General features: G+C 34.4%; 1 protein-coding gene across 2 annotated transcripts in view; it reads left to right on the plus strand.

The window, feature by feature from the left end:
* SELENOF (selenoprotein F) overlaps positions 1-11,577 on the plus strand; it is a 37,904-nt gene extending 26,327 nt beyond the window's left edge. The window contains exons 4-5 of one of the 2 annotated variants that reach the window (XM_082666346.1): positions 8,166-8,215; positions 10,704-11,577. In XM_082666346.1, the coding sequence (XP_082522472.1) occupies positions 8,166-8,215; positions 10,704-10,835 (182 nt within the window). In that variant the 3' untranslated portion in view covers positions 10,836-11,577. The remainder of the gene's footprint in view (positions 1-8,165; positions 8,216-10,703) is intronic. The other variant, XM_082666347.1, reaches the window with a different exon arrangement.
* The last annotated feature ends 3,156 nt before the right edge of the window (positions 11,578-14,733 follow it).

Genomic DNA, 14,733 nt, shown 5'->3' on the forward strand with positions numbered 1-14,733 from the left:
GTAAACTGATTTATATAACACTCCTAAGGAACAATTGCATTAAGTGAGAGTAGACATGTACAAAATAACCATCAAGAAGAAAATTAATTACCATAGAACTTGAGGTGTAGAAGAGAGGAGGTCATACAGGTGTATCTTCACAGGAATTAAAGATAAATTATATGAAAGGATAATTGTGAAAGTGTATTCTTTTGGTTGACAACAAACAGTAATGGAGCTCTGTATCTCCAAAAAGACTTGGACTAAAGCTTTTCTATTCCATCCTTGCATGTCAGCTGAAAATCAGTTTTATGAAGGTAATGAACTTGTTTTTTTGTTTTTTGGGGTTTGTTTGTTTTTTTTAACTAAAATACGTAAGTGCTCTATTTATATACCTTATTTTGTTTTTGTTTCTGCTGCTTTTCCATGATTTCTTGCCTTGTTTACTTAATAGCAAGAGAATTTTTTGGATTTAGTATTTTATAAAATTGCCTGTATTAGCACATTCCCTTTATTGCTGACCTAGAATTGTTTATAATAAAATATTGCTCATTTGGCATGGAAATTAATCCTTGGATTGCAACTTGGGGACTTGGGAACATTTTATATGAGACCCAGAGCAGATGCACATCTAATTAAATACATTCTTTGTCAGAATAAGAGCATATTCTGATGTAGCACAGAATATAACATCCACTTCTGCTTAGGGAGAAAATTATTTACTCTGTATGATTTATTTTGCCTCAAACACTTAAACTCAGTATTGTACCAGAGTTGTTTTGGCTTTTTTTATATCAGTTCTCTGAATGATAAAGTGATCATTCTTATTCCTAAAAAGTTTTGGCTTTTGCTTTTTAATTATATTCATTATTCATATTTACTGACTTGTCTTATTAATAATCTTTTGTGACTCAGATTTTCACGAGGTCAAGAATAGCTTGCAATTAGCCCTCCTGTTTGTGATATCAGGTTTTCTTATGTCCATGGTAATAATTTCTGCAGTTACTAGTTCAGTCTTTAAAAGATTGAGTGTAGTTTATTAATCCTTAGATTGCAACTTAACTATATATATATTTCTTATGTATAATTAAATTATCAAACTGGTGGGTATTTGTAGTCATACTGTCTTTTCCTTTTGAAACATTGGATTTTAATTCTATGTATAAATATTTAATTAGTACAAGCTTATTTAAATTAAGAAGATTGTTTAATTCCACAGTCTATAACCATATTTAATATAATTATGTATAATACCAGTATTTTCGGAGCCCATGAGAAAATAATACATTTTTTTAAGTTTACTTAATTTAAATTAGACACGTCATAAAACAGAAGAAAAAATTAATGTTAAATTATTCCAGAAGAGAGGAGGATTTAAAATTTGAAATGTCTTATCCACATTAAATAACTCCGGGTTTATGAAAAAAAAAAAGTCCCAGATCATATACCTTAGCTAATTCCAGGTATACCTCCTAAAATACTTTTGTTTTCCATGTTATGGTTAAGTAGGAAAGTCAGTATGTATAAAAACGTCTCATTGTATATTGGACCTAGTGTTTTATCACTTTTGGTGACATCAAAAGTAATGATGTTAAGTAAGTATGTTTTCCTTCTCAAGCATGAGTCTTACCATGATAAGGATATGTCTGTAGTCTGTCTCTATCAAAAAATGTAAATTTTCCATAATTTTGTAGGTCTTGGCAAACTTTTTCTGTAAAAGTCCAAATAGTAAAGATTTTCAGCTTTATAGGCAACAAGGTCTCCATTGCAGTGATTGATCTTTGTTTTTATAGTATGGAAGCAGCCATAGAAAATATTTAAATGAATACATGTGTCTGTGTTCCAATAAAACTTTATTTATAAAATCAGGGAGGCCCAATATGGCCTATGGACCATAGTTTGCCAACCTCTGTATTAGAATCATAAACCTTCGGACACAGAAAGGAATTTTAAAATAATGTAGAACTTGAGAGCAAATAGCTTTTTGCCTCTCTTACCCACTTTGGTTGACTGGTAGTGATGCCTAGGATTATGATGCTACCTTGGAGTTTTGCTGGAAGGAATACTGATTCGTTAGCACTGTCTTCATCAATTTTCTCATTTATAAAATGGATTAATAGGTGGTGGAAAATCGGTTAATATCTACCCTATAGGACTGTTTTGAGGATTAAATGAGATAACATGACTCTCTAGCATTTGAAACTCTTCCCTTCACTTGTGTGAACAGGTCATTTTATTCTCCTTTCCTGGCATCTCATCTACCACCCACACTTCAAATATTGGTGTTAGTCGGGGTCTGTGTTATTTTCTTACTCTCTTGAATGATGTCCCACTCCCTCAGTTTCAACTGCAGTGTTCACCTGATGACTCCCAATCTGTATCTTTAAATTAAATCTTTCCTTTTTTAGATACCATATTTCTGACTGCAAATTGATGTTTCCACTTGCATGGTCTCATAGTATCTTAAACCAATGTACATATAAGTCACCTGGGGATCTTGTTAAAATGCAGAGTGTAATTCTGTAAATTTGGTTTGCATCCTGAGATTCTACATATCTAACAGTCCTGTAGACTGTGGCCTACATTTTTAGTAGAGAGGCGTTAAACCCAGCATGTTCAAAAACTAAATTAATCCTCTTCTCTGATAAAAGTATACCATCTTCTTCCCTGTTTCCACAAATGGCAGTATCATCAAGCAAAGTATAAGCATGAAACCCGAGAGTCATGATCAATATTTCTTTCACACTTTATGCCCTGTTAGTCACCAAGTTGTGTCTCTTCCCCCTCCTTAATAAACCTTCATATCTTTGGCCTTCTCTGTGATTTTAATCAGCCCCTTAGCATCTTTATCTGGAAGGATTAATTACTCATTATCTGGCCTGCCTGTCTCTTTTCCCTTTTCTTCTATTCTCTCCTACACAACTACCAAAAAAAAAAACCCAAAAAAACCTTTTCCATAAGACAGATTTGATTATGTGACCCTCTTATTTAAAATTATTTAAAAACTACAGGGGAACCTGTAGTTCCCCATCCATATAAATGTCAAATTCAGCATCATATACAAGACCTATCATGACCTGGACTCTCTTTTCTAGGTTCACATATCTAGTTTATGTGCAGAACTATTTGCAGTTCTCTGAACTCTGACCTCTAAGTCTTTGCACACACTGCATGTTCTTCCTGACTTATGCCTTTACCCATTTTTGTGATGAACCCCTATTCATTCCAAATTTAGTTCAAGCATTATTTTGAGATTGCCTTTGGACAGAATTTTAGACCCTCGCCTTTGTGTTCCATAGCAGTTCCCACATAATATTGTAATGTATTTATTTAATTTACTGGTCTTCTGCCTCTACCAAACTAGGAACTCCATAAAGCCCAGAAGTTTTTAAATTTTTTTCTCACTGATGTATCCCAGATCTTTCTAACACTGCATCTCACATTAAGAGGAATTCAAATATTTATTGAATGAATGAATGGATTTGCTAAATTTATCTAATTCAAAGGTGGCTCCACTTTTGACAAATGGGAAACTGGTGAAAAGCCTGTGTTTATTGGTTATATAGCCTTTATGGATTTATAGTCTTCAAATAGTCCTTTTCTGACTTTATTATTCTGAAAAGTCATAATCTTTTTAGTTTGTCTTGTCTTCATTATTGTACCTCCAGTCTCCCCAAATTCTCTTATTTAAATTGCTGTTCTCTGAACGTTTTTAAGTGCTTTTAAATTGTCTTGTTGGGAGGACCCAAATGACTCATTATTTTGCACTCCAGATAGTTTGTAAGTAAATATTCTTGTTTTAGAAATACTCTTCGATACCCAGTAGTTTTCACTGAGCACAATTGAGAATTCAGTTCTGTTGTTTGTTGTTGCTGCTGCTCTTCTCTTTGTATTGTTGTTTCTGGGTATGATATGACATTTTTGTTTATATTCTGATACAAATATACTTATTTCTACTCAAGGGGAAAACATCTAATTATCATTCCATGTAATTTTATATGGCAATTCACAAATCTTAATTGTACCTGCCATAAGCCCTTATTTATTAAATCTTAAAACCAATAGAGTACATTGTATGACTACTTGTAATGTGACCAAAGGTACATTGTTAGATCTAGCCAAGTGTATTTTGCCTCTATATTTTCACTTATGATTTTGAAAATAACATAGTTCAAACATTTTTCTTTGACCTCAAGACATATTCTTCTTGTTATCCCTCATCCCCACTTATCCTCTTTTTGGAATGAGGAAGAAGATAGATTTTTATTTTTTAATACTCTTCATAGTTAACTTTGAAGAGCCTCTGATTTATAAGAAGAGTACCATGACTTTCTAAGCAGTGTATATAGCAAAACTTGGCTCTAAGGTCTCCTAGGCAGCTACACAAATGACATGCTGATAAGATTCTTGAGGACAAAACTGAAACATTCAACGTTACCACTTAATGTTTTCTAATCATTTCTGCATATTTGATCGTTTTGAAGTGTTATTTACAAATCTGCCTTAGTAATTAACAAATAATTAAATTAGCATAGGAACATTTTCTTGAAATAGAGTGACTGAATTAAGCCCTTTAGGAATTTCCAAACTGATATCACTTAGTTATTTTTAAAACAGCAGAAAGAAAACTAGTAAAATAAGTTACTCTGAGGTCTTTTTTGCAAGTCTCTTATATGCTCTTATAGCCTCTCCTAGTGCCATGTGTATATAGTAAGTATTCAAATATATTTTAAAAGATTAATTTACTGCCTGTAAAATGTGATTTGCTACCGCAGGGTATTTAATAGATACTCCCCTCAGTCAAAATTAGAAGCTTGTGGATTTATACATAGCAGAGAGAAGAGAAAAGAACTGATGAAAATAGTCATTAGTGACTCATCTTAATATTTCTTTTCAATTTATTCCCTCATTCCGGCCTGTTAAAAAAATCTTCTGGGGCGTCCCTGGTGGCGCAGTGGTTGAGAATCTGCCTACCAATGCAGGGGACACGGGTTTGAGCCCTGGTCTGGGAAGATCCCACATGCCGTGGAGCAACTAGGCCCGTGAGCCACAATTACTGAGCCTGCACGTCTGGAGCCTGTGCTCCGCAACAAGAGAGGCCGCGATAGTGGGAGGCCCACGCACTGCAATGAAGAGTGGCCCCCACTTGCAACTAGAGAAAGCCCTCGCACAGAAACGAAGACCCAACACAGCCATAAATAAATAAACAAACAAACAAATAAACTTCTGAATGACAGAAGGTTATAGGTTCTGTTATAGATACAAAAAAAATACTTAAGAATAGTTCTTTTCTCCAGAGAAGTTTCTTATGTAGTAGTGACCACACTGTGTATTAAATTATGCTTTGCACAGATGTGCATATAGCATTTGCCAAAGGAATGGTTATAAAATGCAACAGCATATTATAAGCTCATTTTTGTTTGGGGATTCAGAAGTATTGGACAACTCTTAAAGGATGAAGTTAATAGAGAAGATATTCTAATAAGCCAGAATAATATAATCAGTTTTATTTTGAACTAAATTTAGTAGGGGAAGTTTAGATGGGATATCTGAGTGTCTTCCAAAAAGCCTGCAAAACCTTAAAAAGAAAAAGCATTTACTAATCTTTGTTTAGTTGTCCTAGATGCACATATATAAAGATCTTCATGGTGAAACATGTCTATAGTGCTATTGCTAGTTAATTCTAAGTTTAAAAAATAAGTTCTCAAAAGCATGTGTGCCACTATAAAATCTAATCAGAGGCTGTTGCAAATGATAACAGAACTGGAATTAAGAACTGTCCTCATTTAGGTATCCAAATGAAACATCCCTCTTGTATTTATCTTTTTTAATGTATTCTAAAATATTTTAATTTGGACAGTTAGACGTGATCATTACTAAAAACTTGATCGGGGCTTCCCTGGTGGCGCAGTGGTTGAGAGTCCGCCTGCCGATGCAGGGGACACGGGTTCGTGCCCCGGTCCGGGAAGATCCCACATGCCGCAGATCGGCTGCGGCCGTGAGCCATGGCCGCTGAGCCTGCGCGTCCGGAGCCTGTGCTCCACAACGGGAGAGGCCACAACAGTGAGAGGCCCGCGTACCGCAAAAAAAAAAAAAAAAAAAAAACCTTGGTAAAATGTAGATCAACAACAACCTATAAAGGAAAACATTCATTTAAAACTTCCCCAAACCCTATGCTCCAGATATAACCCCTATTAAAATAATAGTTGTTGTTTTGAACTGTTAGGTATATTGTGCTAAGTATTTTATATTTTCTCACTTAATTTTTTTAAAGATTTCATTCAATGCTTCTAGGCTTTTTCCTTTGCAAATATATATTTATGAATAAATATATAAAAACATTAGTGTAAATATATAAAAACAATATATCCATCTTTTCATAACAACCATGGGGAACAAACTGATCTATAAACCTTTATATATGAGTTTGCATCTATATCACTAAATACAGATTAATATAATTTTTAAATTATTGGATGCACTTCATAGTGGTCCATGTTAATTTATTTAACCAATAGCCTTTTACACACTTAGATTATTTTCAAATCTCCAGACTTGGTTAGCAGGATCTTATATATCTTTGCATTATAGTGTAATTATTTCCTCATAATAAAGAAGTTCCTAGAAAGAGACTTGCAGCTCTAAAGAGTATGCACGTTTTAAGACTTTTGGTTCATTTTGCTAAATACCTTTCAGGAAGGATGTGTCCATTTATATTTCTCCCACAACTAAGCCCCGGCAAAATCTTCTCTACCCCCCTCTCTAACCTTAAATATTCTTTTTAATTTTTGCCACTCCAAATGAGGTTACCTCATTGTTTTGACAGTTCTTTGATTATTTGTGAGGTTGAACATTTATTTCAAACGTTCAGTGACCATTTGTTTATTTTTATATTACATGTTCCTGTCCTTAGTTCATTTCTCTAGTACCTAGTATTTATTTTTTTCTTATTAGTAGAAGCTCTTTTGCATACTGTGTAAGAGATAATTTTCCCCAGTATGTCATTTTTACTTTTAACTTTGTTTATAGTAATGTTTTGCTGTACTGAGTGTCCATTTTTATATAGGCACATCTATAAAGCATTTTCTTTAGGATCATGCATAAGAGAAGAATTTTATATTCCATATTCCAAGTTGTCTGTGTTAAATGCTGTGGTAGTATTCTGAATCTTTTTTTTTAAACACTTATCACAACTGAAATTATCAGTGATGTGATTGCTTGTTTAGCATCTTTCTTCCTCATCAGACTATAAACTGTATAAGAGCAGGAATTCTGTTTTATATAGCTTTATGTCTGCTATCTGGTATACAATAGATATTCAAAAGTATTTATTGAATAACACACACACACACACACACCCAGATGCACGCACACATCATCTCTCTCTCTCTCTCTTTCTCTCTTCGGTTTGCTAGCTTTACCATATTAAAAAATCCAGGTATTTTTCTCTCTCTAGATTTCCTAATCGGTTTCTTTGTTTTATCATTCTGGTATAAGTATCACATAGTATATTATTAAACAATTGAACAAATTCTCCCATATTTTACTTTTTCTAAACTGTCCTGTTCTCCAACATTTACTCTTTTATTATTATTTTTTAATTTATTTATTATTGTCTGCATCGGGTCTTCGTTGCTGTGCGCGGGCTTTCTCTAGTTGCGGCGAAAGGGGGCTACTCTTTGTTGTGGGGCATGGGCTTCTCACTGCGGTGGCTTCTCGTTGCAGAGCACGGGCTTCAGTAGTTTTGGCTCACGGGCTCTAGAACGCAGGCTCAGTAGTTGCGGCGCATGGCCTTAGTTGCTCCGCGGCATGTGGGATCTTCCCAGAGCAGGGCTCAAACCGCCGTCCCCTGCATTGGCAGGCAGATTCTTAACCACTGCACCATCACGGAAGCCCTCAAACATTTACTTGTATAGCTGAGTTTTACTGTCATTTTGTCAAGCCCTCAAAATCCCATTGTAATTTGGGATTTTTATTAATTTGAAAAAATTAACATCTTAAAATATTTAGTCTTCCCATTGAAGAATATGGGATATCTTTCCATTTTATATGTGTTTTAGTTTCCTTGATTTTTCCATATAGGATCTAATTTTTTATTTATTGAGTTTATTTCTACTTTTTGTGTTGACCTTTGTAGCTAGCTTGGATTTGGAAGTAAACAATTTGAATATTTTTTTTCTTTTAAGCTTTCGTCAGGAGTGATAAACCCAGACTATTCAGAGGACTACAAATCAAGGTAACGCAATTTTAATGTGATCCTTTTTTCCAGCATTTTCTTTTTTTAATTAAAAATTATTCAGATATTTTAATTGACTTTATTTTTTAGTGCAGTTCTAGGTTTACAGAGAAATTGATTCGAGAGTTCCCATGTACTCCCACCCCCACCTTCCAGTTCCCTTATTAACATCTTGCATTCATGTACATTTGTTACAATTGATGAACCAATATTGATACATTAACTAAATTTCATAGTTTGCATTAGAGCTTATACTTTGTACAGTTCTAGGAGTTTTACCAAATGTCATGTATCCACCATTACAGTATCATACAGAAGTTTCACTGCCCCCAAAATTCCCTGTGCTCCACACCCCACCAAACTCCTGGGAACCACTGATCTTATTACTGTGTCTATAGTTTTGCCTCTTCCAGATTGTCATATAGTTGGAATCATATAGTACGTAGCCTTTTCAGATTTCAGATTTTTAACTTAATACGCGTTTACAGTTCCTTTGTGTCTTTTCTGTAGCTGGATAGCTCATTTCTTTCTAATGCTGAATAATATGAATAGTATTCTGTTATACCATGGTTTGCTTTTCTGTTCATCTGTGGAAGGACATGTTGGTCGCTTCCAGTTTTTAGCAATTATGAGCAACAGTGCTGTATACATTTTTGTGTAGACAAACGTTTAACTTACTTGGGTAATTACCTAGGAGCATGATTACTGAATCATATAGTAAGAATGTTGGGCAGTTTCTTACAAAGCTAACCTGTTTTCCAAAGTGCTTATATCACGTTGCATTCCCACTAATAATGAGAGTTATTGCTCCACATTCATCAGCATTCATTATTGTCAGTGTTTTGGATTTTAGCCATTTTAATAAGTGTGTGATGTTATCTCATTGTTGTTTTCATTTGCAGTTCCCTAATTGAGAATATTTCCACATGCTTATTTGCCATCTGTATATCTTCTTTGGTGTATCTGAGATCTTTTGCTCACTTTTAAAAATTTTAGTTATGGTTAAAAAAAAACTTAAAAGTAGTTAAGATGGTAAGTTAAATGTTAAGGGTGAAGTTCAGTACTGGTAAGTTAAATGTTATGGGTACAGTTCAGTAGTGTTAAGTATATTCACACTGTTGTGCAACAGATGTAGAATTTTTTTGTCTCGCAAAACTGGAACTCTATACCCATTAAACAGTAATTCCCCCTCCCTCCTGCCTCCAGCCCGTGGCAGCCACCCATCTACTTTATTTCTATGATTTTGACTACTTTAGATACTTCATATGAGCAGAATCGTACAGTATCTGTCCTTTCATGACTGGCTTATTTCACTTTAGCATGATGTCCTCAAGGTTCATCCATGTTGTAGCATGTGACAGGATGCTTTTTCTGCATCTACTGGTATAAGATTTCTTGTTTAGCCTGTTGGTAGTAATAGATTACATTAATTCATTTTCAAATTTTGCACCAGCTTTGCATACTTGGAGTAAATCCAAATGGGCCATGGTATATAATTCTTTATACACTGTTGGATTTGATTTAATATTTTGAACATTTTTGCAACTATGGGCTATGTAGTTTCTAATTTTTGGACTAAAATGAGTTTTTGAATAAAAAATTGAATTTTTAAAAATAATTTATGTAGATAACCTGACCCAAAAGATTTTAGTAGTAATGTTATTGGTTTATTAGCTTAGGGGGCCAATTTCTAAATTCCAGAAATGGGTTGAGAAGATACCAAATGCAAATAATCACATCAGAGCTTGTCTCCATCTCTGAAGTTCACAACTCTAGAAGACCTAGTAAAACTGAAGCATAATTGCTGAGTTTCTCAGCTCCCTTCATCATCACTGCTGCATTTTTAGTTACATGGTCCTTAATTTAGCATTGAACACTGATCACTTAATGAATGGGATCAGGTTTGTTATCACAGTTACCCAGAGTCAGAATTCCTCAGAGCTCTCTGGTGAAATACTGGAACGCACTAGTAGGTCTGAAGTTTCAGGAATCCAGCCGAATTATAAACTAATTACAACAGAATAAATTTTCTTTGGTTTAAGAAATCTAATGAAAGTCCAATACAGAATTGTCTGATAGTTTGTATGCACAGCCTATTTCAACATGGCTCTTAAGAGCCATTCTCATTCAATATTTTGAACTTGTCTGCCTCCTTCATTAGATTTTCAACTCATTTGAGAGTTGGAGTGTGTCATGTATGCAGTAAATACTTGTTACATTCAAGAATAAGCTTAAATCCCAAGTAAACTGCTTGATACCAACAGGTGTTTCTCTTCAGAAGTAAAATGTGATTTTTGTTTTAATTGTCATTTTTGATGAAATCCCATTACACTGTTTTCTAAAAGACTTCCTTTAAGAGCTGTTGTGATGTTATGTCTAAAAGCTTATTACTATTAAATTTAATTAAGCTGGATTGGATTGATTTGGACTTTGGTTGAAACTGAAAAGGCTCTTTCTAAGCAGAAAATGATATTCTTCTTTTTTGTAGTATGTTCGCGGTTCAGACCCTGTGCTAAAGCTTTTGGACGACAATGGGAATATTGCTGAAGAACTAAGCATCCTCAAATGGAACACAGACAGTGTAGAAGAATTCCTGAGTGAAAAGTTGGAACGCATGTAAATCTTGCTTAAATTTTGTCCTATCCTTTTGTTACCTTGTCAAATGAAATGTCACAGCACCTAGAAAATAATTTAGTTTTGCTTTCTTCCATTGATCAGTCTTTTACTGTGAGGCATTAAACATCTAATTAAAAGTTGAAGTGGCAGCACAACCCATGTTATGTAAGGAGTTGGCAAGCTTAACAAAGCCCATTTTTTATAAGTTTCCATCCTCCATTTGTTGATACCACTAACAAAATGCTTTGTAATAGTCTTGTGGTTAATTATGCAAATGATAATTTGTGATAATTGGTCCAGTTTTACGAACAACAGATTTTTTAATTAGGGAGGTTAATAAGGGAGATGATTACTGTGCCTCATGTGCTGTGTGCTTTTTGAAAGTGAAGACAGAAAACTACAAAGCAAATAAGATATACCGAGCCTCAACAGATTGCCTGCTTCTCAGATCCTCTCATATTTTTGTATTACCCAGCTTTCCTTTTAATAGAAACGTTATAGCTTATAATGAATGCACTGCATAAAAACTGTATGGCTTCATTCTTGTAAAACAGATTCAAGATCTATGGTAAGAGTGAAACATTCACACAGAGATTCGCATTAATGAAGACTACACAGAAAACCTTTTTGTGGATTTGTGTGGATCTGATATTTAGCAAATTTTTGTGCTTTACATTCTTACAGAAGAGTAAAGTTAAAAATTATCATTTGTAAGACCAGAATATAAATAAAACGTTTCAAAAATCTTTCTGAATTTGAAATCTATTTGTTCTTTCATGTTTAAAAATGACATATTTCTCAGTGCATTTTCTTTTCATATAAGCCTTTTTTTAAGCTAAAAACACTAAAATATCTACATGGTTTAAAACTTCTAACTTACTGTGGGTAATAGTATTTTGTCTATGATTTTTTAATTTGTCAAAGTGCTTTCATTTGTGAACACATTTTCATTTATATCATGTAAGGAATTTCTCTTAAAATATAGTTTTTTAGGAGCTATTAAAAATGATTTTTCCACTTCCCTGATGGCGCAGTGGTTATGAATCCGCCTGCCAATGCAGGGGACACAGGTTCGATCCCTGGTCCGGGAGGATCCCACATGCCGCAGAGCAACTAAGTCCATTCACCACAACTACTGAGCCTGCACTCTAGAGCCCACGAGCCACAACTACTGAGCCCATGTGCCACAACTATGGAAGCCTGTGCACCTAGAGCCTGTGCTCTGCAACAGGAGTAGCCACCACAATGAGAAGCCCACGTACCGCACCACAATGAAGAGTAGCCCCTGCTCGCCACAACTAGAGAAAGCCTGTACACAGCAATGAAGACCCATCACAACCAAAGATAAATAAATAAATAAAAATAAATTTAAAAAATAAATTTAAAAAAAATGATTTTTCTTTGCTTAACTTTCTGTGTGATGAAAGTGACTTCTTAAAGGGTGGTTCACTAAGAGCAGCATTCATCCAAATGACTTTAGGTCATTTAAACCTTACTAACTTAACAAATTGGTCTAATATCCTATTATGTCAGCTCATTCTTAGGATAAATTCTTATAATCTGGAAACTTTTATTTTGAATTAAACTATCTTAATGAAGGATATTTGAAAGCCTTAAAGACAACTCTACCAGAAAATGTTTGTAGAATATTTAACAAAAGTCCGTTATTAATCTTTACTGGCATTTTATGTCATGTCATTTTTAAATTTTAAGACATTTTTTAAGCCAGCTTGAGAATGAAAAAATACTATGAGAAGTCCTGGCAAACAAACTGTGGTCTATTTTTGGTCATCCATAGTAATGGAGAGGGCCATCACTTTGATAGTACAAGGCCCTGGATAATGTAATAATCCCTAATGGTGGTTATTACTTCAGAGCAAAAGGGAGGTGAAGCCAATCACGAACAGTGGGAAAAAAACAGCACGAGAGGAGTTGCTGCCACATACAGAAAAATAGTTGGATAGAAGGCGTGAAACTTCAGAACTTCTGGGATTGGCATAGAAAACTAATTGGACTATTCTCTGAGCAGGAAGAGCCAATCAAATGAGTATCTGGCACTGGGATTTAAAGCGAGAAGCCTGAAAAGTCTATTATATTCAAGTTATTATTAGAGATCAAAAGAGGCTGAAGAACCTTAAACTTTGAAGAACTTGAAGCTTTAAGTTCTTGAGTTGATGAATAAATGTGTTATCTACCAAGCTCCACTATTTTAATTGGGAGGTTTGAGTTAATTAGCCAATCCAACTGTTTTTCACCAATTCCAATCAACAGCTAAAACCTTTTTAAAGAAACAAATCTTGATTACTAAGAAAGGGGTGTATAAATACTGAGGCAAAAAAGTACCATTTTATAGCCGAATTTTGACATTTGATTAAGCTTATTGAAGTTCACAAATATGGATATGTAATAGTTGATATTTATAAATTTGCTCCCCCTGCCAAAATTATGTTACTTATAACGTAAAACAGTTAACGAGTCTCTAAATTCCTGAATTTGGCAAAAGCCTCTTACAAGGAGCTATGAGCAAGAACTGACATTTCCTGTTTTAAGAGGATCTGAGACTTGAAAGCCAGTCTAAAATTAAAGTTAATAAAATGCATAAAATATTTTTGAAAGCAAAACTGCAAAACTTTGGAAATTAAAATTGGCAGTAGCTAGCATGTGAAAGCATGTCTACAAATATGGGAAGTAGGAGTACAGATTACACATATGAGCACAGCTAGGTATTTCTTTTACTTGAAAATTAAAGTAGCTTTTAATTATATCCTGTGATGACAGAGAACTTTTTCTGGGAGGAGAGGGTCTGCGTTTATGATCCAGAATTCAAATTAGACTTTTGCTGATTAAAATAAACATTTTACCTTCAAACTGGTCCTTAGCCCAGGAATCAGTAACATGAAACATTACCTAGAAATACTAAAGGAATAAAACTAAGAATTGTCTGAGACCTCTAAAACTAATTCTTTCCTGTTAGCCACTCTTGAAATAGACTATGAATATGTACAGCATTTTATCTACCATTATGAAGAGATTGAAGTTTAGACCTTAAAATTCAAAACTTTTTTTAAAAACCATTTTGGTAGAAAAACTAAGAGTTGATCCTTATTCACAAATTCTATATTTGCAAATTCACCTGCTCATTCAAATTTAATTGTAACCCCACAGTCACAATACTCTTGGCACTTTTGAAGTCATCCACGGATATGCGCAAGGCAGTGAAAAATTTGAGTGCCCCAATGCACACATTCCCAGCCAAGGTCAGACAAAGTGACACTGCCTTGCTTCAGCTCATGCTGTGAACAAGCGTCCTTTTCACAGTCTATTTAATGCCACATTTTTTGCATTTTTGTGCTTTTTGTTGGTGATTTCGCTCTGTAGAATGGCCCCCAAGCGTAGTACTAAAGTGCTGTCTAGTGTTACTAATAAGTGCAAGAAAGCTGGGATGTGCCTTGTGGGAAAAATACATGTTTTAGATAAGTTTTGTTCAGGCATGAGTTACAGTGCTGTTGGCCATGAGTTCATTGTTAGTAAATCAGCAGTTATTTTTAAAAAGGTGCCTTTAAACAGAAACACATAAAACAAGGTTATATATCGATAGGTTGGCAAAAATGTGACCAGAGACTTCCAGGAATCTAACCCTTTGTATCCCCTAAGAGCAATGGTTCTGTGTTTGCCAGTTCAGTGTTTGCAGTGACTTTATAGAACATAATAACTACTGTAAGTAATGAGGATTGACTAATTTACCATTTTTATTGAGACATAATTCACATTTGAAATTCACCTACTTGGAGTATGCAATTCAGTGGCTTTTTAGTATATTCACACAGTTATCCAACCATCACTACAATCTGAATTTAGAATATTTTCATCACTCCAAAAAGAAATCCTACATGCATCGGCAG

The sequence above is a fragment of the Grampus griseus genome, assembly GCF_964374135.1.
Source record: "Grampus griseus genome assembly, chromosome: 1".
Lineage (NCBI taxonomy): Eukaryota > Metazoa > Chordata > Mammalia > Artiodactyla > Delphinidae > Grampus > Grampus griseus.